Here is a 26,556-nt window from a genome sequence, read left to right as displayed (position 1 = left end):
TCCCTGCTCTGCAGGAAGCCTGCTTCTCCCTCTCCTGCTCCCCCTGCTTGTGTTCCCTCTACGGCTGTCTCTCTCTCTATCAAAAAAAAAAGAAAAAAGTCAGGAGAATGGTTTTCTGTTGCACAGGTAAATGCAGCAGTGTTGTTACTATTGTATTTCATAAATTGAAGGGTGGATTTAATTTGTCTTTATAACGTATGTGTGTAATTTTATTCATTTGTAGATTAAAAATACTACATGCAAATTTAACATGTTAAATTTAGCCTTAATTCCACCAGAAGAAAAAAAAGAATAAGAAATTAAAACAAGCATTTCCTCATTCCTTTAGCTAAAAACTTGTCCAATTATCAAAAGCCAGCAGTCAGGGCCATAGGTCTTGGCATTTCCCGGTCTTGACAAAGGTTTCTTAGTTGTTGGCTCAGAAGCCAGTAGAGGCTTCATAGACCCTCTTTCAAGCCATGTTGGTGAGAAAAATATGCAGCGTCTCCATGTTAAAACAATCCAGGCGAGTGCCTGGGTGGCTCAGTCATTAAATGTCTGCCTTCAGCTCAGGTCATGATCCCAGGGTCCTGGGATCGAACCCCACGTCGACCCCCTCTCCCACTCCTCTGCTTGTTTTTCCTCTCTTGCTGTCTCTCTCTCTGTCAAATAAATAAATAAAATCTTTTTTAAAAATTAAAAAAAAAATAAAACAATCCAGGCATATAATATTTTATTCCAGTGGATTGCTAACCAATAAGCACAGAAGAGGGATTCTTTAGTGAAGTTGGAGTCTCAGTGATGCCAGCTGAATCGAGAAATACAGGTATCTATTGTAATATTGTTTATATTTTTTTCAGAGCCCTGGGCTTTGGTCAGTCCAATTCATCTTCAATTAATGACTTAAAGTTTTAATGTTAAAGTGTAAAAGAATAAGTCATGGGATTAAGTAAAGATGCTTTTAAGCATTGTATGGTCTCCTACTCTACCAGCCATGGAGACCTTATGCCAAATTAAAATCCACAAACCAGTGTCTTAAGACTATGGCAAAAAAAAAAAAGAGAGAGAAAGAGAGAGAGAAATGGAGAGAGAAGAAGAAGAAGAAGAGGAGGAAGAAAAAGAAAGAAAGGCAAAGAAAAAACTAAGTCCAAAATTCAGCGTGGTAATGGTAATTTTCTTAACCTATACCATCCCTTCCTTTTTTTTTTTTTTTTAAGATTTATTTATTTGACACAGAGAGAACAGGCAGGGGGGTGGTAGGCAGAGGGAGAAGCAGGCTCCCCCGCAGAGCCAGGAGCCTGATGTGGGACTCGATCCCAGGACCCTGAGATCATGACCTAAGCCAAAGGCAGCCACTTAACCAACTGAGCCACCCAGGCGCCCGTACACCATCCCGTCTTGATTTTGAAACATGTAAGTCTAGTTATTGGTCATAATCAGTACTACTGAAAGTTGTAGCTGGAGACCTAATACAAAGCATCAACTACCTTGCCTTAGTTTCCCCATTAGCCAGACACCACTCTTGTGCTTCCCAAGTACTTAACTCTCTCTTCACTCACTACCTGCTACTGATATTATCTGCTAAAAATTTGTTTTCCTTCATACTACTTAGAGCACCTCAAGGATATTCATCTTTGTTTCTCCAGTACCTGGCATTTAAGTAGGAGCTCAGTGAATGTATGCTGAATGCAACTGAACTGGCCCCAGTTAAAATGTGTCTTCATGAAGTATGGTTCCCCACTCCCAGTGTCCTCACTGGGCCTCTGGCTCACACCAAAGCAGGGGCTTGTAGTAGTATGTTGAATATGTCAGCAAGCAGGCCTTTGTGTGGCCCCCCTCTCTGGTAGCACCAGCAGCTACCTAAGAATGCCCTTTTCACAATAGTCAGATAGAAACCTAACAGAAAATATAACATTGAAAAGAACAGGAAAGAAAGAAAACTGCAAATATAACTCATTTAATTAAGTTATGCCTCTGTCTTAGCTTTTGCAATAGGATCTGTATTCTACTCTGTTGTTATGTTCTATTGCTTTAGCATATTCAAAGCTTATAAATCCATTTTCCTAAATGATATTCAAAGAAATATACTATCTTAATTTTCAGGGTTCTTTTAACAATGTATTTTCTACTTTGTATACACAATATAGAAAGTCCCACTGAAATTATTTTTTATTTACATATTTTAGAAACTGGAAATGTGAGGGTCTTAAAAAGAAAAGGACACAGTTATGGGATAGACGGTGGGGAGGATTGGAGAGAAATTTAAAAAATCTTCACTTATTTGTAATGAAATTTTGAAGAATGATAATAAGTTAAGGTGTTGTAATGTAGTGGTATAATATATTGGGGAAAGTACCAACGTAAGAATTTTGCAGAATTTGTTTCTATCCATTTTTCCTAATAAATAACTGAGTGATATTAGGAAGATCATTTAAACATCATTTTCTTGTCTGTGATATGAATATACAAGCACATGTGTAAGTGTACACACAAATGCATGCACACGCATTCACACTTTTATATAAAACCTCTCTGTTATAGGAGGAGGTTAGGAAGAAACTAAATCTTGTCACCACAGAGATTAAATAAAGTTAAGAGCCTCTACTGTCAGATGATATAAATTACAGAAGAGCACTTTAGGCCTTCCCCCACCCCTAAAGAGGAGAAACTTCACCCAAAGATGTCTGAGATCTGGTTCCAATTCAAGTGGATTAAATTCTTAGGAGGGAAGGTGCAACTACAGCAGAGCAGTCTAGAAGTACTGGCTGATTCCCTGCTGGAAAATCCTTAAGCTGTCATTCTGATCTTGCCTGGAGATTATAAGGGAGAATATTCATATGATCAGCTCTGGGACAGGAATGTGCTTTAGAAGCACATTTTAGAAGTGTTTTACTCCTACGAGAGCCCTCCAGAGATTTCTGAGACCTCAGAGTCTGACTGGCAGATGATGCCTTGTTAGAATTGAGTCAGAATTTTAAGTGTCATTTCTGTGGTAAGTCAAATATTTCAGTACAGATAGTCATAATTTTAATTAAACCTGATTCGGAGCAGATTTTTCTCAGAACATCCTTCTACCTGTTTATGCTTGTCTTACCTTTTTGAGGAGTCAATAGTTTTTACCTCATCAAGACCATGAGTTTTAAGTTTACTGTACTGAGTATGCTTCTAGGCTTTCTGAAGTAGCAGCCCAAGTACTCACTCCAAGATACGGCAAGTCCAGGCGCTCCTCGTATGTGAGCCCTTCCTGATCTAGTGTAGCATAGAGTGAGAATTCTGCTCATGTCAGCTGCTGAGACTTGTCATGAGCCTAAGCTGAGGGCCATTGTGACCAGGTGAACCCATGAACCCAAGTACTAGGACCTGCTGTCCAGCACTGTGCCCAGCTTCTGCCTTGGCTCACTGCCCTGCTGGGAAGGCCCTCTGCTCGGGATCTCTGCCTGCATATTTGGGTCCTTCACAACTTACCCAGCTCTTTCTAGGCCCTTCTCATGGGGGATTTTTTTCCTCTGTCCCTGCTACACATAGCTCGTGCCTAGATGCTCCCCAACCTTACAATACCCAGTAGTATACCTTCTAGAAACTCCTATTCCTGTGCCCCACACCTCAGGACATACTTCCTTGTGCTGTTAAAACCAGCCTTGATCAACCCAGGTCAATCACTTGCACATGAACACTGTGACTTGAACTGTTAGCCATCCCTAAGGGAGCCAGCCCACAGCCCTGTTATCTCCCTAGACATTATGGGTTTCTTCCTATTGCAAGCACCTACTGCTGGGATCCCAGTGTGTGCCAATACCAGTTAGGAAGGGTTCCAACTCCAGTCATGCCAGCATGCTCAGAAGTTCTCCAAGGATATAAAAGGAGGTTATTATGGAAAAAGGTATCTAACTGTTCTCTGCCTCCACTGAGAATAAACGCAGAGGAAAGAGTGAGTAATGTGCACAAAAGTGCTTTAGTACTAGAACATAAAATTTTGTATTGATAGGCAAAGTGAAATACAGATCATTGTATTAAGTAGTACCCTCAGGTAAAATACAGCTATTTGGGGGGGCCTGGGTGACTCAGTTGGTCAAGCATCTGCCTTCGGCTTAGGTCATGATCTCAGGGTCCTGGGATTAAGCCCCTGTGTAGAGCTCCCTGCTCAGTGGGGAGTCTGCTTCTCCCCCTCCCTACCCTCCCTCTGCCTCTCCCCCCTACTCATGCATGTTCTCTCTCTCTCTCTCTCTCTCTCTCTCCCCCCAAATAAATAAATAAAGGCTTTAAAAAAATAAAATAAAATACGCTATTTGCTTGCTGCAACAAAATGTGAAAAATTACAGAGTTACTGCAGCAAAAGCCTTAACACCAACAATCTAAAATGCAGGCTCTAAAGCTAAACATTGTTCTTTCAAAGATGTATTTAGTTGGGAAAATATAAAGCTGAGAGGTGGGTAGCCCAGGTCTTGATGGAGAGAGAGAGTGTACCCAATGGTATGTCTCTAAGGCTCTAGAGACAGATGTCCCTCATTGGCTCTCACCCAAACTGAATCCATCACACCTGCTGAGTCTGTCCGGAGTGCAGAGTCTGTCCGGAGTGCATTTCCTCCCAGGGACATGAACTGGCCAGCCATCCAGATGTGCCATGTATATTCTGCCACCTGTTTTGAAGAAACATCTGGTGTTTTTATTACCTTGCTATTGCCGGGGGAATTTTCCATTCTCCTCGAGGGCCCTCCATTCTTTCGAGTGATGTTGTTTGTGTTGCTGCATACAGGTTCAAGTGTTCTGTCCAGCTTTCCTCCTTTTTGTGCAGTGTTGACTCATTTTCCCCAGATACTTGTTCATATGCTGCTTGCTGTAGTCTCTTGATCTCTCTTGCCAAATGACAGTAAAGCATTTTTGAAGTGTTGGAAGCCTTTGGCTGGGGTTTTATCCAGCTGTCCTTGTTTGGTATGTTGGCAAAAGAGTCCCACTCTCCATTTGTGTAGAATTTGCCCATTATTTCTCTGTTGGCCTCTCAGGTGGAACCAGGTTAGCAAATGATGGAAAATTAAATCCAGATGATTTGTGATAAGGAATATGTTTTTTGAAAAAGACCATGGTCATAGACAATGCTGAGAATGAGATTATGCAAATGTTTCTTTTATCACACTTCAAGTGGTCCAGGCACTCTTGATTCTGATGCAAGGCAAGGCAATTCTGGTTAGCTTTTTATTTATTTAATTTTTCTCTTTTCAATGAGCAAAGCTAACTAAAGCATAAAAGAAATTAGGTCTTCAAAAGAACCTGCCTTGTCATCACCTGTGTGCTTCATAACTCAACAGAGATGATGAATAAATTTGCTTTGGTCTCACAGTTTATAATTACCCATGCGCTATTGTAACAGAAATGGTTATCACACTCTTTCATTTCAGGAAACATGTGATCTGAGTAAGATAAAACCTGAAGCCAGAAGATACTTGGAAAAGTCCATTAAAATGGGAAAAAGGAATGGGCTCCATCTTCCAGAACAAGTACAAAATGTGAGTTTGTGTTTCTTTTTCTTACTGGGAAAAAAAAAAAGATTTAATAAAATACAACAAAAAACAGGTTGGGAGGGCGCCTGGGTGGCTCAGTTGGTTAAGCGACCGCCTTCGGCTCAGGTCATGATCCTGGAGTCCCTGGATCGAGTCCCACATCGGGCTTCCTGCTCAGCAGGGAGTCTGCTTCTCCCTCTGACCCTCTTCCCTCTCGTGCTCTCTATCTCTCATTCTCTCTCAAATAAATAAATAAATAAATAAAAACAGGTTGGGAAACAACACATTTGTAATATGGAAAATAATGCATAATACAAATCCATTTACAATGTATTTGGTAGTCAGTGGTTTTAAATTCTACAACTCCTCTTAATCTCATGGTGACTGACAGACAACTGATAATCGTTTTTTTTTTTTAATCCTTTGCAAATTATATCTGTTTCATGTGTGCTGGGCTTATTTTCCCTGCTCTATTTTACATTTTCTTATTGCTGTTTCCAGGTCTTAATAGTTGATTTGCACTCTCCACACTCCCTTGGTCACTGGTAATAAAATTTTTATGATGGAGAGTTTTAATATAAGCACTTTGGAATGGAATACCCTATGATTAAAACAGTTGGCCCTTGAACAACCTGGGGGTTGAGGTGGCAACCCCGCTGCACAGTCAAAAATCCATATAACTTCTGACTCCTCAAACACTTAACTACTAACAGCCTGCTATTGACCAGAAACTTTACCCATAACATAGTCAATTAACATGTGTTTTGTACGTTACATGTTTTATATACTGTCTTCTTAAAGTAAGCCAGAAAAAAGAAAATGTTGTTGAGAAAATCGTAAGGAAGAAAAAACACATTTAACACATTTATAGTACTGAACTTTATTTATTGAAAAAAATCTGTATATAGGTTGCCCTAGATGGTTCAAATCCCTGTTGCTCAAGGGCCAACTGCATATGCCCTTTAAAGGCAGACAGATTAGCTACTGAAAAGTGCTTCTCAAACTTTTTCTTTTGTCTAATGCTCATCCCATCTTCCAGTTTCAGAAGTAAATCCAGCTACAGAATTAAATCATTCTTCTTAGACAGGACATATAACCCATGATCTGTTTCCAGGTCATTCTTCTATTTTTTTTTTTTTAAAGATTTTATTTATTCATTCGAGACACGGAGATACAGAGAGACAGAGACAGAGAGAGCACGAGCAGGGGGAGAGGCAGAGGGAGAAGCAGGCTCCCCGCTGAGTCAGGAGCCAGATGTGGGGCTCGATCCCAGGACCCTGGGATCATGACCCGAGCCGAAGGCAGATGCTTAACATTCCGAGCCACCCAGGCGCCCCCAGGTCATTCTTCTAAACAGTAGAACAGGAAACAAATGTGAAAGACATCCAAACCAAGTGATGTCAGCATAGTAGATATAACTGAAGGTACCGCTGAGATACAGGTACCTTTCTATCACGTAAACGCCCTTCGAACACCTTGTATCCTCTTCAGCCTAGTTAGAGGAGAAATGTGTGATTGATCTCCCTTACCTTACCTTTTGGTCTTCCAGGTCAGTCATCATTTCTGTTTGAGGCATTGTATTAGTTGCAATGTATTGACAACTGACAAAACCCTGTTGACACAGTTTAAACAATAGAAGAGATTTATTTGCTTATATTAACTAGAAGATCCACCATCCAGAAGGATGTAGAGAAGCTTCCCTCGAACCTCCCCTCGTGTCTTAATGGCCCAGATTGGATCATATGCCTAATCCTGAATCCCCCTTTAGTCAGGAGAATGCCAGGCCTGGCTTACCCGAACCAGTCAATACTCTAGTGGGGATGGGATTACCTAACTATTGTAGAGTTACCCTGGAGCTTCAGATAGGGTCAGATCCCACCCAAACTACAGGGCTAGTGTAGAATGGGGGAAAGGTGGAAGGGAGCTTGGGGTGACAACTGGAGTGTCCAAAAACAGTGCTGCACAGTATGTGTTCAGTCAGCAGACCCCACTCTAGTGCACATCAGAATTACCAGGTCATTCTTCTACACAGTAGAACAGGAAACAAGTGTGAAAGACATGCAAACCAAGTGATGATTTACAGCAAAGCTGTGAAAGCTCTGAGTACAGGGTCCCACCTCTGAGAGTGTGTTTTAGTTGGCTTGGTGTGGGTCTCAAGAATATTCATTTCTAACAAATTCCCAGGTGGTGTTGATGTAAATTTCATTATCTAGCATTTTTAGAAGATGGGACAGGTTAATAAAAATGTTTCGTGTTTTTTCTTGTGGTTTCCTTTTTTGCTTCCTTTGATTTCACACCTAATAGTTTTTATACAAATGTTAAGGCCCATATCACCTTAGTTTACAAAGGTCTATAAAACTAAGACATGACCTTTTTTCCAAAGCAACCATAGAATTAATTGTCTCTTGGTTTACTTCAGCACCAAATACTGATGTCTACATTAAAACTTTGGAAAAGATTGAAAGATGTTAATTATTAACAGGCTACTAGAATCATTTATTCACCCAGCAACTATTCATTTTGTGTATATATTATGTGCCTGAGTCTGCTTTGACTCTACCTCCTAAATTTATTTAGTTCTTACGAGTTTATGACTAATTTCTTTTTTTTAAAGATTTTATTCATTTGAGAGAAAGAGAGTGAGAGAGAGCATGAGAGGGAGAGGGTCAGAGGGGGAAGCAGACTCCCTGCTGAGCAGGGAGCCCAATGCGGGCCTCGATCCCGGGATTCTGGGATCACGACCTGAGCCGAAGGCAGTCGCTTAACCAACTGAGCCACCCAGGTGCCCAGTTTATGACTGATTTCTAACACATCACTGGGATTGCCTTTTTGTATATGTTGCATACAGATCCTCACAGACACAGCATAGAATATGGCCGGAAACCATTTTATGAAACACATCATTAAAAAACATACTTCCTGAGGGTTGGGCATAGAAGCCAATCTTCATATAAAAGTGAAACTTATTTGATGGCATTAAAAATGAAAGTTTCTTTTTATTGTTAATGTTCTATATTTTTATCTTCTGTTCAGGAAATCAAAGCAATGAAGAAAAGAATGAGTGAGCTATGTATTGACTTCAACAAAAACCTCAATGAGGACGATACCTTCCTTGTATTTTCCAAGGCTGAACTTGGTAAAATTCTGGTTTTTTTCTGGTTAAATAATATAATTTAGAGAAATAATCTCACCTCACAGTTTGCCAAATCAAAGTTGAAAGAATTCTTTAAAAAATGATCCAGTACCTTGTACAGAACCTATCACCCCTTCTACAGAAAAGACAGCCAAACCATGCCTAGATTTTACGCTAATAAAATTGTGTATACTATTTCTAGAGATGCTCCAGAGGAAATTTCATAATATTTTCTGGTAACTTATGCTGGTGTTTAACAGCCTTCAGTGCCTTGAAATTTTTTACCTTATAATATCCCCTACATTATAACTTAAACTAGTCTCTTCTTAATATGTTCTGGATCTTTCTTGGCTTAGTTTTTCCTGTTCTCCATCAAAACACCATCTGCACAAGTACACTGAAGCCTATTCATAATTTGAATTACCATCTCCTAAGCCACCTGTCCTCTAATGATCACCCCATTCCAGTAACGTCAAAATGATATTATAAGGATTGTCATTATTTTACTTGAATTTCAATTACTCCACAGAATTCCTAGAGCTTCTTAAAGGCACCATGCCAATGCTAAATAAACTAATAATGAGTGGAAAAATTGATGTATAAGAAAATGATTTCTTGCAGGTGCTCTTCCTGATGATTTCATTGACAGTTTAGAAAAGACAGATGATGACAAGTATAAAATTACCTTAAAATATCCACACTACTTTCCTGTCATGAAGAAATGTTGTATCCCTGCAACTAGAAGGAAGATGGAAATGGCATTTAATACAAGGTGCAAAGAGGTACTCTGAATGTTTGTCTTTCTTTCGTTTTTGTGGAAGATTTTAAGAAAAGGGTTTGCTTTGTTCACCAGTGTTGAAGTTAGCTCAGAGACCAACATGCCTATTTGAGTATTATGCCTCCTAATTCCTGAAGGCTTTTAACTTTTCCCTTGCTCACTGGTAGCCTTGGTGTGGCCACAGCCTAAGCTGTTCTAATTAAAATAGAATGGGTTAAATAAACTAAAAGTTGTATTCTTTCACCAAGTCAACAGTCCAGGGCTAGTGGAGCACCTCTCTGCCCTTAACAAGTGACTTCCAAGGCCATTCCAGCTGTCACCATTTCCCGGCCTATTCAGAAGTGGGAAAATAAAGGACAGAGACACACCTTAAGAAGACCTGGAAATGACATACATCCACTCCATTCACCTCCTATTGACTCAAATACCATCATCTAGTCGTACCCAGCTACAGGGGAACCTGGGAAATGTAGTCTTCAGTTGACAGCCATTTGCTCAGCTGAGGGGATTCTATTACCAAAGGGTAAAAAGGAAGAATTAGAAATGCATTCTCAGAGTCAGCTAGACAGCTCCACCACAGTCTCCCTCTCCAGATAACTGTGAGTGCCTTTTTTCCCCACACGTAGAACCCATTCACCATATGCCAGACCATGACCAGTTACTGCCTTGAGCTCAAAGACCATGACGTCTGGAGCTCTCCCCACTTGGAGCTTCCTCATGATCTAGCAGTCTATGAAAGAGAGGGCATGCTGTCTGGTCCATTCATCCCCAGGACACACGCCCAGTGGTAGAATAGGAACACAGTAACCACACTAAAAACTCCTATATGGAAAAGGAAAGAATAGAAAACATACAGTAGGCCCGTACCAATTTTCAAAAACTGTTTGGCAGGAATTGTGGGGATTCCTTGCTCTGATGAAGTTCCTTGAAGAGCTCATTAAAGTGATTTGGGGTTTTTTTTCTAGCAGAAATTTGTTTAGCAATTGTACTACATGATCCCTGGTTTTGCCTGCCAAGAATTTTTTCTTGTCTGTTACCCTCCACGACCATATCCTGGGCGGCTACTAGTAAAGATTCATGCTGGTGCTGGTTTGAAGCCTGAGGGTTGCTTTAGGGATCAAATAACCACAAGCTTTTGCAGGCCAAGCTCGTGATGCCTTTGGTAATATAATACGCTCAAAAACTTAGTAGGTTTCTTGTCTGTTTGCATCCAGTCCGATTCATGTTAAAATAATTCAACCCAAATAATATTTTTGGTCAGTCGTTCTTAAACCTACCAGATCTTTTTATATTGGTTCCTGTACCCTGTCCCTCTTGCTTTTCCTCAATTTAATGGAATCTGCTTTGGGGCCTTCTGAAACAGTAGGCTTGAGGAGGGAAGGCAGCATTCTCAAACTAATCTCTACAATTCAGTAAATCTGACAGTCTTTTCTCTGGTATTAGGAGGACAGAGCAATTGTCTCTGCCATCCATCCGAAGTCCTAGATTGTAAGCCACAGACAGAACCTCTGTTAGTAGAAGTCTTTTCCTTCCACCTCTGCAAACTGAACATTCTCAAGTGAGTTCATCTCTCTCGTAATCTTTCTAAAAGTCACAAATAGCAACAAAACATGCACCAACATTAGTTTTCCCCAGAAGTTCCCCTAGAGCTAAGCCTCAGTAGGTAATTGTTCTCTTCCAAGTTATGACATGAAATCGTTTTAACGAATGTTACCCATGGTATAAGTTTTAACGAATGTTACCCATGGTATAATGAGGATTGCCAGCTTCCCAGCCAGCATTGTATCTGTCCCCACCTTCTCTTCCTGTACAACTTTCATTTTTCTTATAACAGTACCCTATTCCTAATATCAGCGTCTGTGGGTGTAAGGATACAGGTTAAGCAGCTACACAAAAGCCAACAAAAAGCACAGTGACTCAAATAAGATAAAAGCTGTTTCTCTTCAGAAAGGATTAGTGGTTGGCAGAAGCTGGGGCCACTGGGGAATTACTGTTTAATGGTTACCAAGTTTCCGTTTGGGGTGTTGGAAAAGTTTTGGAAACAGATAGTGGTAGTGGTTGCACAACAGTGTGAACTGAACGCAATTAGTGCCATTGAATTATACACTTAAAAATGGCTAAAATGGGAGTTCCAGCAGATGTGGGAAGGAGAGTGGACCCCAGAGAGCTCTGAGCAGCCCCACCTCCATGGCCTAGTTACCATCACACCCAGCAGGAGGTGCAGCTGCCACAGCTGGCCCAGTCCCCATCACTGTCACTACCAGCAGCAAGTGGGGGAAGGTGACCCAGCCCCCGCCCACCCTCTGCTCTTTGAACACCAGGCTCAGCATCCTGGGCAGTAGCCTCCGTGGCACCCACTGGCAACAGCAAAGTCATTACAACAAAGGTTCTGGAAACAGTAAAGTGGTTCCATCGACAGGAATGAGACCGAGGAAGATGTGTTTGTATACCAGACTGCCATAAAGAATAACCGCGGGAAATACCCGTGCAGTGTAAGAGAGAGCGAGGCTGGAGTTTGATGTTGGAGGAGGAAAAGGTACGGAGGCAGCAAACATGGCCGGCCCTGGTGGAGCCCCAGTGCAAGGCGGTAAATACGCAGCAGATGATCACCATTAAAGATGTTCTCCATCACGGGGATCCTCCCCACAGTTACCCGCAGAAGTACCAGAATTGTGAGGGTGGGGAAAGAAGGAGGGCCCTATCGTGCCGGCCTGCCTGCAGGCCACAGTTTGCACCTGACTGCACCTGGCAGTGGGCGGCAACCACTCTTCCAGTCTCCCCCACTCCCTACACCCCCTGTGCAGTGAGAAGTGCTGGAGGGCGCCGGCAAGCAGGGTGCAGGAGAGCAAGGCAGACCAGTGAGACAGTGTATATGGGGGTAGAGACTACGATTCCGCAGGGGACCTCCAGTTGAAGAAAGTAAGGAAAATTAAGATGAGACCCAACATCAGCAGCCACCTCAAGATCCCTGCCAATGGAACTTTGGTGACCCATGCAGATGCCCATAAAACCCCAAACCATGAGATTTCACAGAGACAAAACCAGCCAGTCTACAGCTGAGAACTGGTTGGCTTGTAAGCCTGAAAGAGCAGGGCTAAGTAAATGTGGGCTTACCATCACTGACATCATCCGGTTTAGTCATCCAACAAGAAGAGGTAAATAAGAAATTCCAGCAATAAGAAATGAGCAAAAGACTGGAGCTGAAGACCTTAAGTGCTTGCCTTTTGCCCACTGAGCAGATAACCAGAATTTCTAATCTGCATTATCTATGTAGCATGGGGTTTCTATTATTTTTACCTGAAGAGGTCCATTTTTGGTAATGATAAATGTGTTTGGGGTTTTTGTGTGTGTGTGTGTGTGTGTGTGTGTGTGTTTTAAGCCTGGGTGCTTTTCAATACACCATTAAGGGTTTTTAAATTGTTTCATATCTGGTCAAGTTGAGATTTTTAAGAACCTCATTTTTAATTTGTAATAAAAGTTTACAACTTGATTTTTTTCCCAAAAAGTCAAATGGCAAACACCTGTTAAAAGGTCTAAATTAATTTTTTAAATGGTTAAAATGGCATTTCTTGTGTTATATATGTTTTACCACAGTTTTTAAAGAAAGGCTTATTTCTCTTGCAACTAACAGCACAGAGGTGAGTGATCCAAAGCTTGGTATTATGACATCCTAAGTCTTTGTTGTCATATGCAGTTCACAGCTCGAAGGACAGGCCTCTGTAAAGAGATGACCCAGGAATTCTACTCATCACTTCTTGGAGAGTCCCCTGTCCTATTGTAGATCATGTGGCCACAACTAGTTTTGTTTTTTCTCTTAAGCAATATGTTTAATTCTATGATTTCCACAAACTATACGTGAAGTTTCTAACCATCACAATTCAGTTAAGAACAAAACACTAAGTTACAGGCTGTGGGGAAAGAAGGCAGCACCAATGGTGGCACCTTCCAACCCTGGTTCGTCTAGGGGTAGGGGGTGGAGGGGTCGATATTAATTTGTATTGAAAACAAAATGGACTAAAAAGTAACTACTCCTCTATGTTGGGGTGGAAATGGGAGGAAAGAATGAGTCCTTCAAAGCAGGAGGGGAGGCAGGTGGGGGAAGTTTCTGTGGCTGTGACCCCAGGTGGTCACTCACACTGCTCCAGACTGTCCCTGGTGTGTGATCTTCCTTAGAAACATGTCTATAAATATGAGTTAATTATTGGGGGTAATTTTTCTTTCACCTCAATATTTATTACTTTCTCCAAGAGATAACTTTTCCTTTTATTGTTAATAAAATATGGGGCTCCTGGGTGGCTCAGTTGGTTAAGCGTCTGCCTTCGGCTCAGGTCATGATCCCAGGGTCCTGGGATCGAGCCCCACATCGGGCTCCCTGCTCTGCGGGAAGCCTGCTTCTCCCTCCCCCACTCCCCCTGCTTGTGTTCCCTCTCTCGCTGTGTCTCTGTCTCTCTGTGTCAATTAAATAAACAAATAAGATCTTCAAAAAAATAAATAAATAAAGCAGTATCATTATTTGTGTTCTTAATACATACAAAACAAAGAAAAAGTTTGTAATGATTTGAAACGAATCTCTGAAACATTCATAAGTGTAGAGAGTTCTGTGGCATTAACTATGTTCACATAGCTGTGCAGCCATCACCACCATTGTCTTCACACTCTTTATCTTCCCCAGCCAAAACCCTGTACCCATTAAATGCTAACTCCTAGCCCCCCTTCCCCCCACCCCTGGCATCCACTGTTCTACTTTCTGGCTCTATGAATTTGACTCCTCGAGGAACCTTATGTAAGTTGGAATCATGTAATATTTATTCTTTTATGACTGGCTTATTTTACTTAGCATAATATCTTGTTTTAGCACTTGTCAAAATTTCTTTCTTTCCCTTTTAAGACTGAATAATAATCCATTATATGTGTATACCACATTTTCTTTATCCATTTATCCATTGATGGACATTTGAATTGCATCCACCACTTGGCTATTATTCACATAATGGTGTAGTGAACACAGGTGTACAAATCTCTCTTTGAGTTCCTGCTTCCGCTCTTTGGGACACATACCAACAAGTGGAATTGCTGGATCATATGATAATTATGTGCTTAATTTTTTAAGGAATTGCAATACTGTTTTCCACAGCAGCTACACTTTTTACATTCACAGCAGTATACAAAGTTTCCAAATTCTTCACATCCTCATTAACACTTTTTTCTATTGTTTTTATAATAGCCATACTAATGGATGTGAAGTTAAAGTGGCAAACTTGTGTTTATATGTATTTATAACTCCCAAAAACAAATTTAAGTATCAATATTTGTTGCAGTCTTGCCAATGAAATTAAATGGGGAATCACTGTAGTCCTTAAGAATACATTTTCACTCTAAGTTTATAATACCTACAATTTTATTAAGACCTCATAGCAATCTCCTGAGACTTAAAAAGTCAAGGATTTCAGAAATAAAATTGGATCATGAATTTTAAAAAAGTCTTTAACACTGAAGTAGAGTCATTTATTAGGAGGTTGAGATGGTTTAAAAATAATTGACGTTTTACCAACCTAAAAATACATGTAATAACTTCCTTTTAATGCTTTGGATCCAATTAATGATTAATCTTTGTTTTTGTTGTTGTTTATTACTAGGAAAACACCATAATTCTGCAGCAACTACTCCCACTGCGAGCCAAAGTAGCCAAACTCCTCGGCTATAGCACACATGCTGACTTTGTCCTCGAAATGAACACTGCAAAGCGTACAAGCCATGTAACAGCCTTTCTAGGTGGGGTCTTTTTTTAATCAGTTGTATATTTCCATTTTTCTTCTTCTTTGACTGTTTTCACTGTATTTGCCTAAATGCATATGCTCTTGTTATGTATTTGTCCTGCACGATTTGTCACAAATGTAAGACAAACATGTATTTGGCTCTCTATGGGACATGGCAGTTTGGGAGGCAACCCCAGAGTGTGAGGTGAAGGCTACAGCCTGAGAAGCCCTCTAAAGAGAAAGAAGGAAACTTATGGAAGATACAAAGTGATCTAATTCTGATTAGGCCTGTGAGAGAGTAGGTGAGTACGGGCAGCCAAGAGGGCAACTCAGATGGGAATATGCCAATTGTAAATTAAAATAAATTAGGGAGAATGTGGAATTGCTGTATCCAAATAGACATTCTTTATAGGAAGGGATTAGCGATAAACAAAACCCATGGCTGTTAAAGGTATTGAGCAGTTTTTAGTAATGGTGATCACAGGTTGCCTCTGATTTCATTTCTCTGGCTTTTTGAGGAGCCTGATCTCATTGAAGAATAATCATGGACATGAGATGGTTTCACTATTGTTTTGTTTCCTGAATTACAACATTCTGGAGTCAGAGTTCTCTGAGATAAACTCGAGCTTTGTTGATGGTGTGAGAAAGTTGTGGCTTGGTTTGGCTGGTGCTGAAAAAATGGGAGGGCAAAGAGCCACGAAATAAATTACCGGGAAGAGGACAGCAGGGCTGTCATGGTCGAGCCTGCTTTCCTTCCCTCCCTCCTTCCTCTTCCGCCCTTCCTTCCTCCCGGCTATCTGCATCAAGTCCTACAAAGGAGGAAGCACCATGCTAAAACACTGGTATGTGTATGAATGTGCTTGCTCCCAAAAGCAATAAATCACGGACTTTTCCCACTTCCCGCACAGATGATTTAAGCCAGAAATTAAAACCACTGGGTGAGGCAGAGCGAGAGTTTATTTTGAATTTGAAGAAAAAGGAATGTGAAGAGAGAGGCTTCGAATATGATGGGAAAATCAATGCCTGGGACCTACATTACTACATGACTCAGACAGAAGAACTCAGGTACTCCATAGATCAAGAGATCCTCAAGGAATACTTCCCAATTGAAGTGGTCACTGAAGGCTTGCTGAACATCTACCAGGAGCTGTTGGGTCTTTCATTTGAGCAAGTGGCAGATGCTCATGTATGGAATAAAAGTGTGACGCTTTACACTGTGAAGGATAAAGCCACAGGAGAAGTTCTGGGACAGTTCTACCTGGATCTCTATCCAAGGTACTGAGAATCACATTGTGGGAAGGGACCTTAGGGAGGGGATTCCTACCCAGATTACGACCCTTGTCTGCCACAATGCTCATGTATGGTTCTTAGTGATGGGAGTAAAGATGTGGGCTCTGAAGCCAGAGTGTCTGGCTCCGTCACCTACTAGGCCACTTTACTTAATGTTCCTGTGCCTCAGTTTCTTTACCTATATTATAGGTTCAATAAAAGGGGAATATTAATTCTACCTGCTTTGTAGGGTTGTAAAGATAAAACAGTTGGTTAATTATGTACAAAACATTAACTGGAGGACTACCCTGCTTATAGCAATTGCTTAATAAATGATTGCAGCCATCATCATCGTTACCATCATCTGGTGTGTGCACTGCACTTATTTAATTTAAAATTGGCCCTCCAAATATTTATTTTTCAGGTAATCTGTCTGCCAGTACTCTTCAGTCTCTGGCCATTTCCCTGAGTCTGGCTGAGGGGCAGCACAATACAGTAGGAATAGCAAAATCTTTGTAGTCATTCAAATTGAGTTGGACGCTTAAGTGACTTAAAATCTTTGAAATTCTGTTTCCTCCTTGGTAGTATGGGACTGGTGATCCCTTTTTAGGATTGTTTTGTGCATTAGGCCATATATACATATCACCCAAGCTAGATAGTCCATCATTGGTAAGAATTGAAAACATTATTGTCTCTGAAACATGTGGTAACTATGGACTCTATAGTGCTTCATGAGACACGAAAGGATTTGGATCACTTCCTCTCTAGGCTGTTTCTAAAACAAAGCCAGCCTGTTACAATTACCGATTCATTTTACTAACTAGGCCAAAGGAAATTACAGTAACCCCCTACTTTTGTAGCACAAACAAGTTTTTAACCCACAGACTTGGGATGACTTTGGGTGGCTGCTGGGAAGGAGGTTGGATAACTGTGTCATCCAGACAGTGGACAATGGTGCCTTATCGCAATGTTTTATGGACTTACTTTCAGTTTCGAAATGATCTAAAAATAAACCCTTGTCAAATGTAGATGGGTCTCTTTTTAATAAGAGTGTTAGCGTACTGTGTTAAGCCAGAAATTCTTTCAGGGGAAATCCTTCAACCTTGGAGTCTTCTAGAACTGTCCCCAGATTCTATTTCCAGGGTCAAAGATAGCAGCTCTTGCCACCCCAGCCTGCTGTCTCCCTGCCAACATATAATTGGTTTCTTCTGTACTCTGAGATCTGGCCATTGCTACCAGCACTGGTATGGGAATCAGAAGCTGATCTCTTGTGAAAGTAGTGACCTACTTAATATTCACTTCCTGTCACCTTCCTGTCACTTCCTAAAAGTGAGATGGAGTAACTTGTTTTTTCTTAGCGACTCAAAAAAGGATATTTGGAGTACGTTTAAGAAAAACCAGTTACTTTTTTCTTTTAATCGCATTTCAGTATTTATTCATTGAATACTGAGATTCTCAAACAAAACAAAACCAAAAATATTCTGATGGTTCCAACATAAGATGCTTGATAGGGACATTTTTATTTTTTATTTATTATTATTTTTTTAATTTACATTTATTTTATGCAGAATTTACTCCTGGGACATAAGTTTTTGTTTCTTCAGTTTCTTCTGGGATATCTTTTTCTTCTGTGCAACGTCCTGTTCTGGTTTAGGAACAGTCTGCTCTTTTTCAGTCAGGAACCTCTCAATGTGGCAGGGAGCACTCATGTATGGGTTAATCTGACCATGAGCCCTGTATGTTCTATGCCACATCTGGGGGGCTTTGTTCACCAGAGAATCTACATTTAAACCCTTAAGGTACAGCATTACTCTCTACATTTTTAAGCATGTGCCGTAAAAATTCACTCTTCTTGGGTCATCGACCCTGTGTCCAGCCCCACTGTTTGGCCCGGGCACACCTCCCAACCCCACCATTGTGGAGACAGAATGGCACACACTGCTTCTGCAAAGTGGCATCCTTCAGATACTTGGGGGCTTTTTGGATCTGCAGACGCTTGATGACCTGGGCGGTTTCACGTGTGTTCTTAAAGTGAACATGCAGATTTGAACCTCTTGATTTGCATGATTTTGTAGGGTTTTCTGGGTCAAGTGAAATAGCAAACCATTTTCAGAAATCATCTCAGGCTGCTTAGGGGAGGAGCGATAGGGACATTTTTAAAAATCACCATCATTTTATAGATAATGTGAAAAGGTGAAACGTCAGAATATAGAATCCTTTAAAATTAAATAAATCAAGTTTCTTCTTACAAGGAAAGATTAAAGACCCCTCAATACCATTGATTTTTAAATCAGTAGAAAGTCTTTGATTTTAAGCTATTCTTTTTTTTTTTAAGGTTTTATTTATTTATTTGACAGAGAGAGAGCGTGAGCACAAGCAGGGGGAGCGGCAGGCAGAGGGCAAAGCAGGCTCCCCACTGAGCAGGGAGCCCGACGTGGGGCTTGATCCCAGGACCCTGGGATCATGACCTGAGCCGAAGGCAGATGCCTAACGACTAAGCCACCCAGGTGCCCCGATTTTAAGCTATTCTTAGACTTCAAAATTTCTCCAAATATCTCAACCCTTGTCTGTCTAACACAGTAGCACCCGTATTATTCTCAAATGAATATGCTTTTGGGGAAAAAAATACGTTTTGGCCTTTCCTAATGTACTAAGAGGTATAAAATATAATAGGATAAACATGTCCAGATTACTTTAGTTTTCCCCTGTTAAAAATAAGGTTTATAGGGGCCCCTGGATGGCTCAGTCATTAAGCGTCTGCCTAAGGCTCAGGTCATGATCCCAGGGTCCTGGGATCGTGTCCCACATCGGGCTCCTTGCTCCGTGGGAAGCCTGCCTCTCCCTCTCCCACTCCCCCTGCTTGTGTTCCCTCTCTCGCTGTCTCTCTCTCTGTCAAATAAATAAAATCTTTAAAAAGAAATAAATAAATAAGGTTTATAGATCTGTTTACACATTTACAACTAACTACATGAAATTGTTGTAGAAAGCACTGACTAGCCCATTGAACCACCGGAATCTGGGCTGGCTGAAAATATTATCACGTTCCTGTATTGTTTCTGCTGTACCCGTTCATGGCTTCTGTCCCCTCCTTTGTCTGCCTTCCTTCCCATGTCCCTGCTCAGTGCTGACTTAGCCGGACTCAGCAGACTCAGGCCCACACTGCGTTCCTGTCCTTCCTTCAGAGGTAGAGGATTTTTTCTGTTCTTCTGGCCTCGGCAGTGGGTTTTCACCAGCGCTTTTAGGGCAGCAGAGTTCCTTGCCCTTTCTCCTGGAAGCAGGGCAATGCTCCATTCCTCCGTCAAGGCAGCCGCTTCCTCTCCAGGCCTGCATCAGGACTGATGCTCTAGCAGGGTGTCACCCTGCCACCATCTTTTTGTGTGCCCACAGCGAGGTTCAGGGAGAAGACCCTGCAAATGGCTGCACAGGGTCCTTATCTATAGCTCCCAGTGGCTCCCTGCTTTTGCTGGTCCACCACGGCCTTTATCAATGTGTTAAAAGACTTACTGGTTTCTGCAGTATTTTCCCCAGGTAAAAAAAAGTGCTTGCTTCCTCACTTCCTCTATCCCTGGAGGCATCTGTCTTAGATCATAAGTTAGTTGATTGCCTTCCCATTAGTGATGAATTCAAGAGAAGTTGTGACTTGGAGATTGTGTAGCATATTGTTGTTGTGTGGATAGGAGCAATGCCCTTTCCAGCTCTATACCTCATCATAGGAAGCTGGAAAAAGCTAATTGTTGTTTTGGTTTTTTTTTTAACTTGAATAACATCAGCAGGGTAAACAGATTAATAAGGAGTCACAAAGAAAAGATAATATGAAAAATTTATATATCAGTCAAAACAAAAACTAAAAGTTCTACCCCCAAAACCTTAATATACTGTTAGTCTTCTGAGCAAAAAAAAAAAAAGATGGAAACCTACTTCTAGAATAAAGTCCAATTGCACATAGCTTTTGGGGAGACCATCACTGATACCCCATTGTCCAAGAATAGATAACTTTATAGTGTAATTTATGCTTTTTCCCAAGCTAACTAAAAGCGTTCTGTTTCAAAAAGGCCTGACTAGTTTATAAATAAAGGAGCACACTTAATTGTGAATATTGATTCTTCCTTCCTTGAATAAAAGGAACAACCTTATTGTCTGGTATTTGGTTTTTATCAATTCTAATTTTAAGAAAAATCTGCTTAGTAAATCAAACTATATCTCTTATCTCAAATTTGCTTTAACACAGTTGTGTTTAGTGACACCATCTTTGAAGAAGAAAAGCAAGATCCCATCAAGGTAAACACTGGGCTCTGCACTAGGTGTGGTGTATATTCTTGATTCTGACGTTAAGGTTTTTCCACAAAAGAAACCTTGGAGATAACACGTGAAGTGATAGTGGGGTTTTTGTTTGCTTAGTTTCAGTTTGTCCATTTTAATAAAATGTGGACCTACTTTCTCAAGGGTGGATTACATGTTTCAAAGTGTCCTCTGGTATCAAATAAGACTTCATGACTGAGAGAGGTCACAGCAGTGTTGTTGCTACGGAAGAGTGTTCCTGTCTCACCAGTGATGCTTCTGGTTCCCAGGGAAGGAAAGTACAACCACGCAGCCTGCTTTGGTCTCCAGCCTGGCTGCCTCCTTCCTGATGGAAGCCGCATGATGTCGGTAGCCGCCCTCGTGGTGAACTTCTCGCAGCCAACAGCGGGCCGTCCCTCTCTCCTGAGGCACGATGAGGTGCGGACTTACTTCCATGAATTTGGACATGTCATGCATCAGATTTGTGCACAGGTGAGAGATTTTTTTTTTTTATCATAAACCTACCAATTGTTTTTCCGGCTTTTTATTTTTTTCTACTGCTGTTATGTTCCTCCCCTTAACATGTTTTTTCAGAAGCTGAACATGCTCAGGAATCTCACAGGCCAGGCGCCTGGGTGGCTCAGTCGGTTAAGTGTCTGCCTTTGGCTCAGGTCATGATCTCAGGGTCCTGGGATCGAGCCCCTTGTCGGGCTCCCTGCTCAGCGAGGAGCCTGCTTCTCCCTCTCCCTCTGCCTGCCGCTCCCCCTGCTTGTGCTCTCTCTCACTCTGTCAAATAAATAAATAAAAATCTTTAAAAAAAAAAAAGATCTAGGCCTTCTGTAAAAAAATTTTTCTTACTGTATCCTCTTATATAGCATATCTTTTACTCAGAGGTTAATCCACAGATGAAGGATCTTCATTGAATACCACCCTGTGGAAAAAGATGATTATCATTAAGGCATACAGATAGTCTGTTTTTTCCTTTTTATTCTTTTCTTCTCCGTAGGAGTTTAGTGTAAGTTTCACAGATAAACTGTGCTGTTACCTCTCTCTTCCGCTTGTTTAGTTGAGTGGTTTTCAACTGTCCCAGACTCTACTTCTTTTTTAATAATAAATATGTTGAAACACCTCCCATGACTAGCCTCAAATTAAAATCGTAGGTAACATAGTATAACCATGTGGAGAATTTGCCAAAAAGGGCGTGTGCGTGTGTGCAGTGGATTGCAACTGATTTCTCCACTTCTGAAAAGGAAAAGTACCTTTTTTCTCAACTTCTTAATACAGTTCAGTAAATGAGGCCCATAATATTCGAGGATAAACCATATGAACTTGTTAATATTTAGCTGTTACCTGACATAAGAAAACATCAAGTTAGTAGTTCAACCTAACAGTTTGGAAAACTGATATTAACAGAAATGGAGGAACAGTTTTCCAAATTTGAAATCTCTATACATCTCTAAAGGCAAACTTCTTAATAAGAAGCTTTTTTTTTTTTTAAAGATTTTATTTATTTGACAGAGAGAGACACAGTGAGAGAGGGAACACAAGCAGGGGGAGTGGGGGAGGGAGAAGCAGGCTTCCCGCGGAGCAGGGAGCCCGATGCGAGGCTCGATCCCAGGACCCCGGGATCATGACCTGAGCCAAAGGCAGACCCTTAACGACTGAGCCACCCAGGTACCCCAATAAGAAGCTTTTTATTAGAATAGTTTTCAATTTACAGAAAAGATGCAAAGATAGTACAAAAATTGCCCACATGCCCCTTACCCTGTTTCCTCTACTGTTAACATCTAGTATTACTATAATAGATTTGTCACAACCAAGAAGCCAATATTCCTACAGTACTCCTAACAAGACTCAGTACTTTATTTGGATTTTACTCATTTTTCCCTAACAGCCTTTCTCTATACAGAGAATTTTTTTTAGTTGTTATAATGTCCTCACTGAATTATGTTTTCCAAATAGTGATGCCTGGACATGGCTCTGTAGTAAGACATGATGAAGTCTTCATTGTGAATAACCCTGAATCCAGCAGCAAAAACTACAGGCTGATAAATGTGGTTTGTGTTGTCAACTCAGGCCCTAGACTGGTATTGCCAACTGTCTTGGTTCAGGTTGCTGTAGCAGAATATCATAGCCTGGGTGGCTTAGAAGCAACAGAAATTTATTTCTCAGCCAGTTCTGGAGTCTACAAGTCCAGGGTCAAGGTGCTGGCAGATTTCTTATCTGGTAAGAACCTGCTTTCTGGTTCAGAGATGGAGCCTTCTCACTGTCGTTACCTAGTGGAAGGGTGGGGGAGCTCCTTGGGTTCTCTCTTATAAGGACACTACTAATCCCATTCATGGAGGCTCTACCTTCATGACCTCGTTACTCCCAAAGGTCTCATCTCCTATTATCACATTGGGGATTAGGTTTCACCATAGGAATTGGGGGGAACATATTGGTCTATAGCACCAGTGGTGACATGATTTTCCAAAATGGTGAACATTTCTTGGGAAACTTATGAAAAAGCAGTCTTGCTTTGACTTACATAGGTCATCTATACATCTATACTTACATATAGATCCCAATAGTTAAGTGTCCCGGAAATTGGGGCACCTGGGTGGCTCAGTCAGTTAAGCATCTGCCTTTGGCTCAGGTCATGGTCCCAGGGTCCTGGGATTGAGTCCCACATCGGGTTCTCTTCTCAGTGGGGAGCCTGCTTCTCCCTCTCCCTCTGCCTGCCACTCTGCCTACCTGTGATCTCTCTCTCTGTCAAATAAATAAATAAAGTCTTAAAAAAAAAAAGAGAGTCCTGAAAATTAAAAGTTGGTACAAAATACTTTACAGAAATATGTGAAGTGGAGTTAGTTTAAACCCGGGCTCACTTAATTATAGAATTTTCACTTATGTGAATGTCCAGTAGGACATAAGAATGGTGTGCAGCATATGGGACTTTTTTTTTTTTTTGGTCCTGACATGTGCAGTTCAGTCCGGGACATCTAGCATCCCTGGACCTCAGAATATCCCCTAATCATCGTAATAACCAAAAATGTACCCACTCAATTCCAAAATATTACTGTCACTATTATTAAAAATCTGTTTAGTGGGGCACATGGGTGGCTCAGTCGTTAAGCGTCTGCCTTCGGCTCAGGTCATGATCCCAGGGTCCTGGCACCGAGCCCCGCGTCGCGCTCCCTGCTCCATGGGAAGCCTCCTTCTCCCTCTCCCACTCCCCCTGCTTGTGTTCCCTCTCTCTTAAAAAAAAAAAAAAAATCTGTTTAGTTCTTTCAAACATCTTATCTCTACATTCTGGTGTTTCCATGTTTTTTAAAAAAAAAAGGGGGGAAATAAGATATGAATCTATTCAGATACAGAAGTCCTCATACACTGATAGAGCCATTTTTATCCTGTTTTTAATCTAAGGAAAAGAAATCTTCCAGAATAACCTAAATTTTCTTTCTTACATAGTTTTAAAGTACTTTCACAGCTATAGGGTTCCTGAAATATTTATTTTCAATCAGTGTCCATTCTATGGCTGTTCCCTTTTTTTTTTTTTTTTTTTATTGGTCAGAGAGAGAGAGAGAGAGAGAGAGAGAGAGAGCAAGCGCGCACAAGCAGGGGGAGTGGCAGGGAGAGGGAGAAGCAGGCTCCCCACTGAGCAGGGAGCCCGATGCGGACTTGCTCCCAGGACCCTGAGATCATGACCTGAACCGAAGTCAGACGCTTAACCAACTGAGCCATGCAGGCACCCCAGCTGTTTCCTTTATTTAGGATAAGTCTAGTTTCCATTTTTCTAAAATGTTTTTATGAGTAATTTAGAAAAGTCAAATACCTTTTTAAATTTTAGACTTTTGGAATATTACTTAGATTATCCAAGATCCAGTTATATATTTGTACATACATAAACTGTAGCCTGTTTTTAGAATAGTGGATCTTTTTTGAACATGAGGATTCTATGAAAATCTGATTTAAGCTGTGGATACCTCTTCTAGGAAAATGTACGTACACCTCATACGCTCAGATTTTTTTTTTTTAAGTTTCTTCTTCATCGTCTTCTCTTTCTCCTTTTTTTTTTAAGATTTTATTTATTTATTTGAGAGAGAGTGAGAAAGAGCATGAGAGAGGAGAGGCTCAGAGGGAGAAGCAGATTCCCCACTGAGCGGGGAGCCCTATGTGGGACTCGATCCCGGGACTCCAGGATCATGACCTGAGCCGAAGGCAGTTGCTTAACCAGTTGAGCCACCCAGGCGCCCTACACTCAGATTTTTACATGGGATTCCGAAGGGCTCACAGATTCCTTGAAGCCCAGACCATAATGAATTCCAAGTTAAGAACTCCTGGGTTATAGCAGTTTCCTCCTTATTTGTATATTGATTATCAGCTAATGATTTCATAAGAAAGTAACTTGGTGTCTTGATCACATTTATTAAAATAATAGTGATTCTCGGATCAGGTTTTCAGTGCTCTTCATGTGTGTTCTTGTTTTCAGACACAGTGCTCTTCGAACCTGAGTACCATATGCTTACCCTGTGCTCATAATGCATTTCTCTACCACTCTGTTATTCTCATGATCTTTTATGTTATTTTTGATCCTTTGAGATAGCCATTTTTAGTGCTGGGAAATAATGTTGCTGGTATTATGTCATTTTAGAGCTCTTTGACTCGGGACTGAAATATATAAACTATATGGAAATATATTTACATGATCAGTATATATACTGAAATACTGATGACAGTATTTTGGTGATGATAGTGTTGGTATGTGGTGTCTCTGTCTTGAAACAGTGGACTATATTCAATTCTTAGAGTTTGCCTAACTTCCTTCATGAACACAGAATGTGTCATTTAGTTAAATAGTATGTAGTACAGTCCTTTGATTGGTCATCTGCTCCTGAGATTATCTTTGAAAAATCTCTTTTTGTCTATTAATTCTTTCAAATATACTGTAATGTTTTAAGAATTTTTAAAGATATAAACATTGAATTACTATGTTGTATACCTGAAACTAATATAATATTGTATGTCCACTACAGCTCAATTGAAAAAAAATTTTTAAAAAGAACTTTCAATCGTATATGGAACCAATAATCAATACTTTTGTCTCAAAAGTAATAGGCACAGAACCACTTTTTTGCAGCTTTATAATAATTTCAAAACCTCTTGTATTGACCTAAATTGGGTGGTAGTGAATAAGGAGCATAATAGCTTCTGTGGTTAGTAGTACTTCTGACTTCTTTGAGAAATACATAGTGAATTAAAAATTTGCCATACAGGGGCGCCTGGGTGGCTAGTTGGTTAAGTGTCTGACTCTTGATTTCGGATCAGGTGATGATCTAAAGGTTGTTTCATCAAGCCCCACATCAGGCTTCACACTGGGCAAGGAGTCTGCTTAAGATTCTCTCTCTCTCTTTCTCTAGTTAAAAAAAAAAATTGCCATACACATCCACTAGATTGATTTTAATATATGGCAGCTCAGTGTTTGGGTTCCCCACTTCGGCAATGTGCAAGTGTGATGACCAGAAGAGCTCGTTGGAGCTTGTCGTAGTAATATTTAAATGTGACTGCCAGAACATCCAGTTTTCAGACATGTAGGTGCACTAGTTCAATATGTGTACTATTTCATCATTCAGCAGATGAGTTTCACTTGTATTTTCTTGTGTTAATACTATGGGGCATATAATTTTGAAGATAGCAATCAAGAGGTGGCATCTCTAGTATCTGTTCCTGTTTCTTGACTTCATTGTGGTTTGAGCTCTCAGTAATCACTGGCCTTTTGAACTTAGCTAGAAAAGAAAAGTAATGCTTCTTAACAGTTTCCATAATGATGTCTGTGTTGGTGTGCACATTAGAAATAGTGAGTTGTAGACTGTTAAAAGATCATTATTTTAA

At 40.7% G+C, this 26,556-nt stretch overlaps 1 protein-coding gene across 1 annotated transcript in view; it reads left to right on the top strand.

Moving 5' to 3' along the window:
* The window catches only part of NLN (neurolysin), a 93,402-nt gene that overhangs the window by 47,745 nt on the left and 19,101 nt on the right, over positions 1–26,556 (top strand). The window contains exons 4-9 of the mRNA XM_025892824.2: positions 5,373–5,480; positions 8,508–8,610; positions 9,229–9,389; positions 15,022–15,157; positions 16,050–16,416; positions 20,979–21,180. Of these exons, the coding sequence (XP_025748609.1) occupies positions 5,373–5,480; positions 8,508–8,610; positions 9,229–9,389; positions 15,022–15,157; positions 16,050–16,416; positions 20,979–21,180 (1,077 nt within the window). The remainder of the gene's footprint in view (positions 1–5,372; positions 5,481–8,507; positions 8,611–9,228; positions 9,390–15,021; positions 15,158–16,049; positions 16,417–20,978; positions 21,181–26,556) is intronic.

This window comes from Callorhinus ursinus, unplaced genomic scaffold (genome assembly GCF_003265705.2).
Source record: "Callorhinus ursinus isolate GAN/ISIS: 27379988/994484 unplaced genomic scaffold, GSC_fseal_2.0 scaffold23, whole genome shotgun sequence".
Taxonomy (NCBI): domain Eukaryota; kingdom Metazoa; phylum Chordata; class Mammalia; order Carnivora; family Otariidae; genus Callorhinus; species Callorhinus ursinus.
The sequence above is the reverse complement of the archived record's forward strand: the minus strand, read 5'-3'. Positions and strand labels throughout refer to the sequence as shown.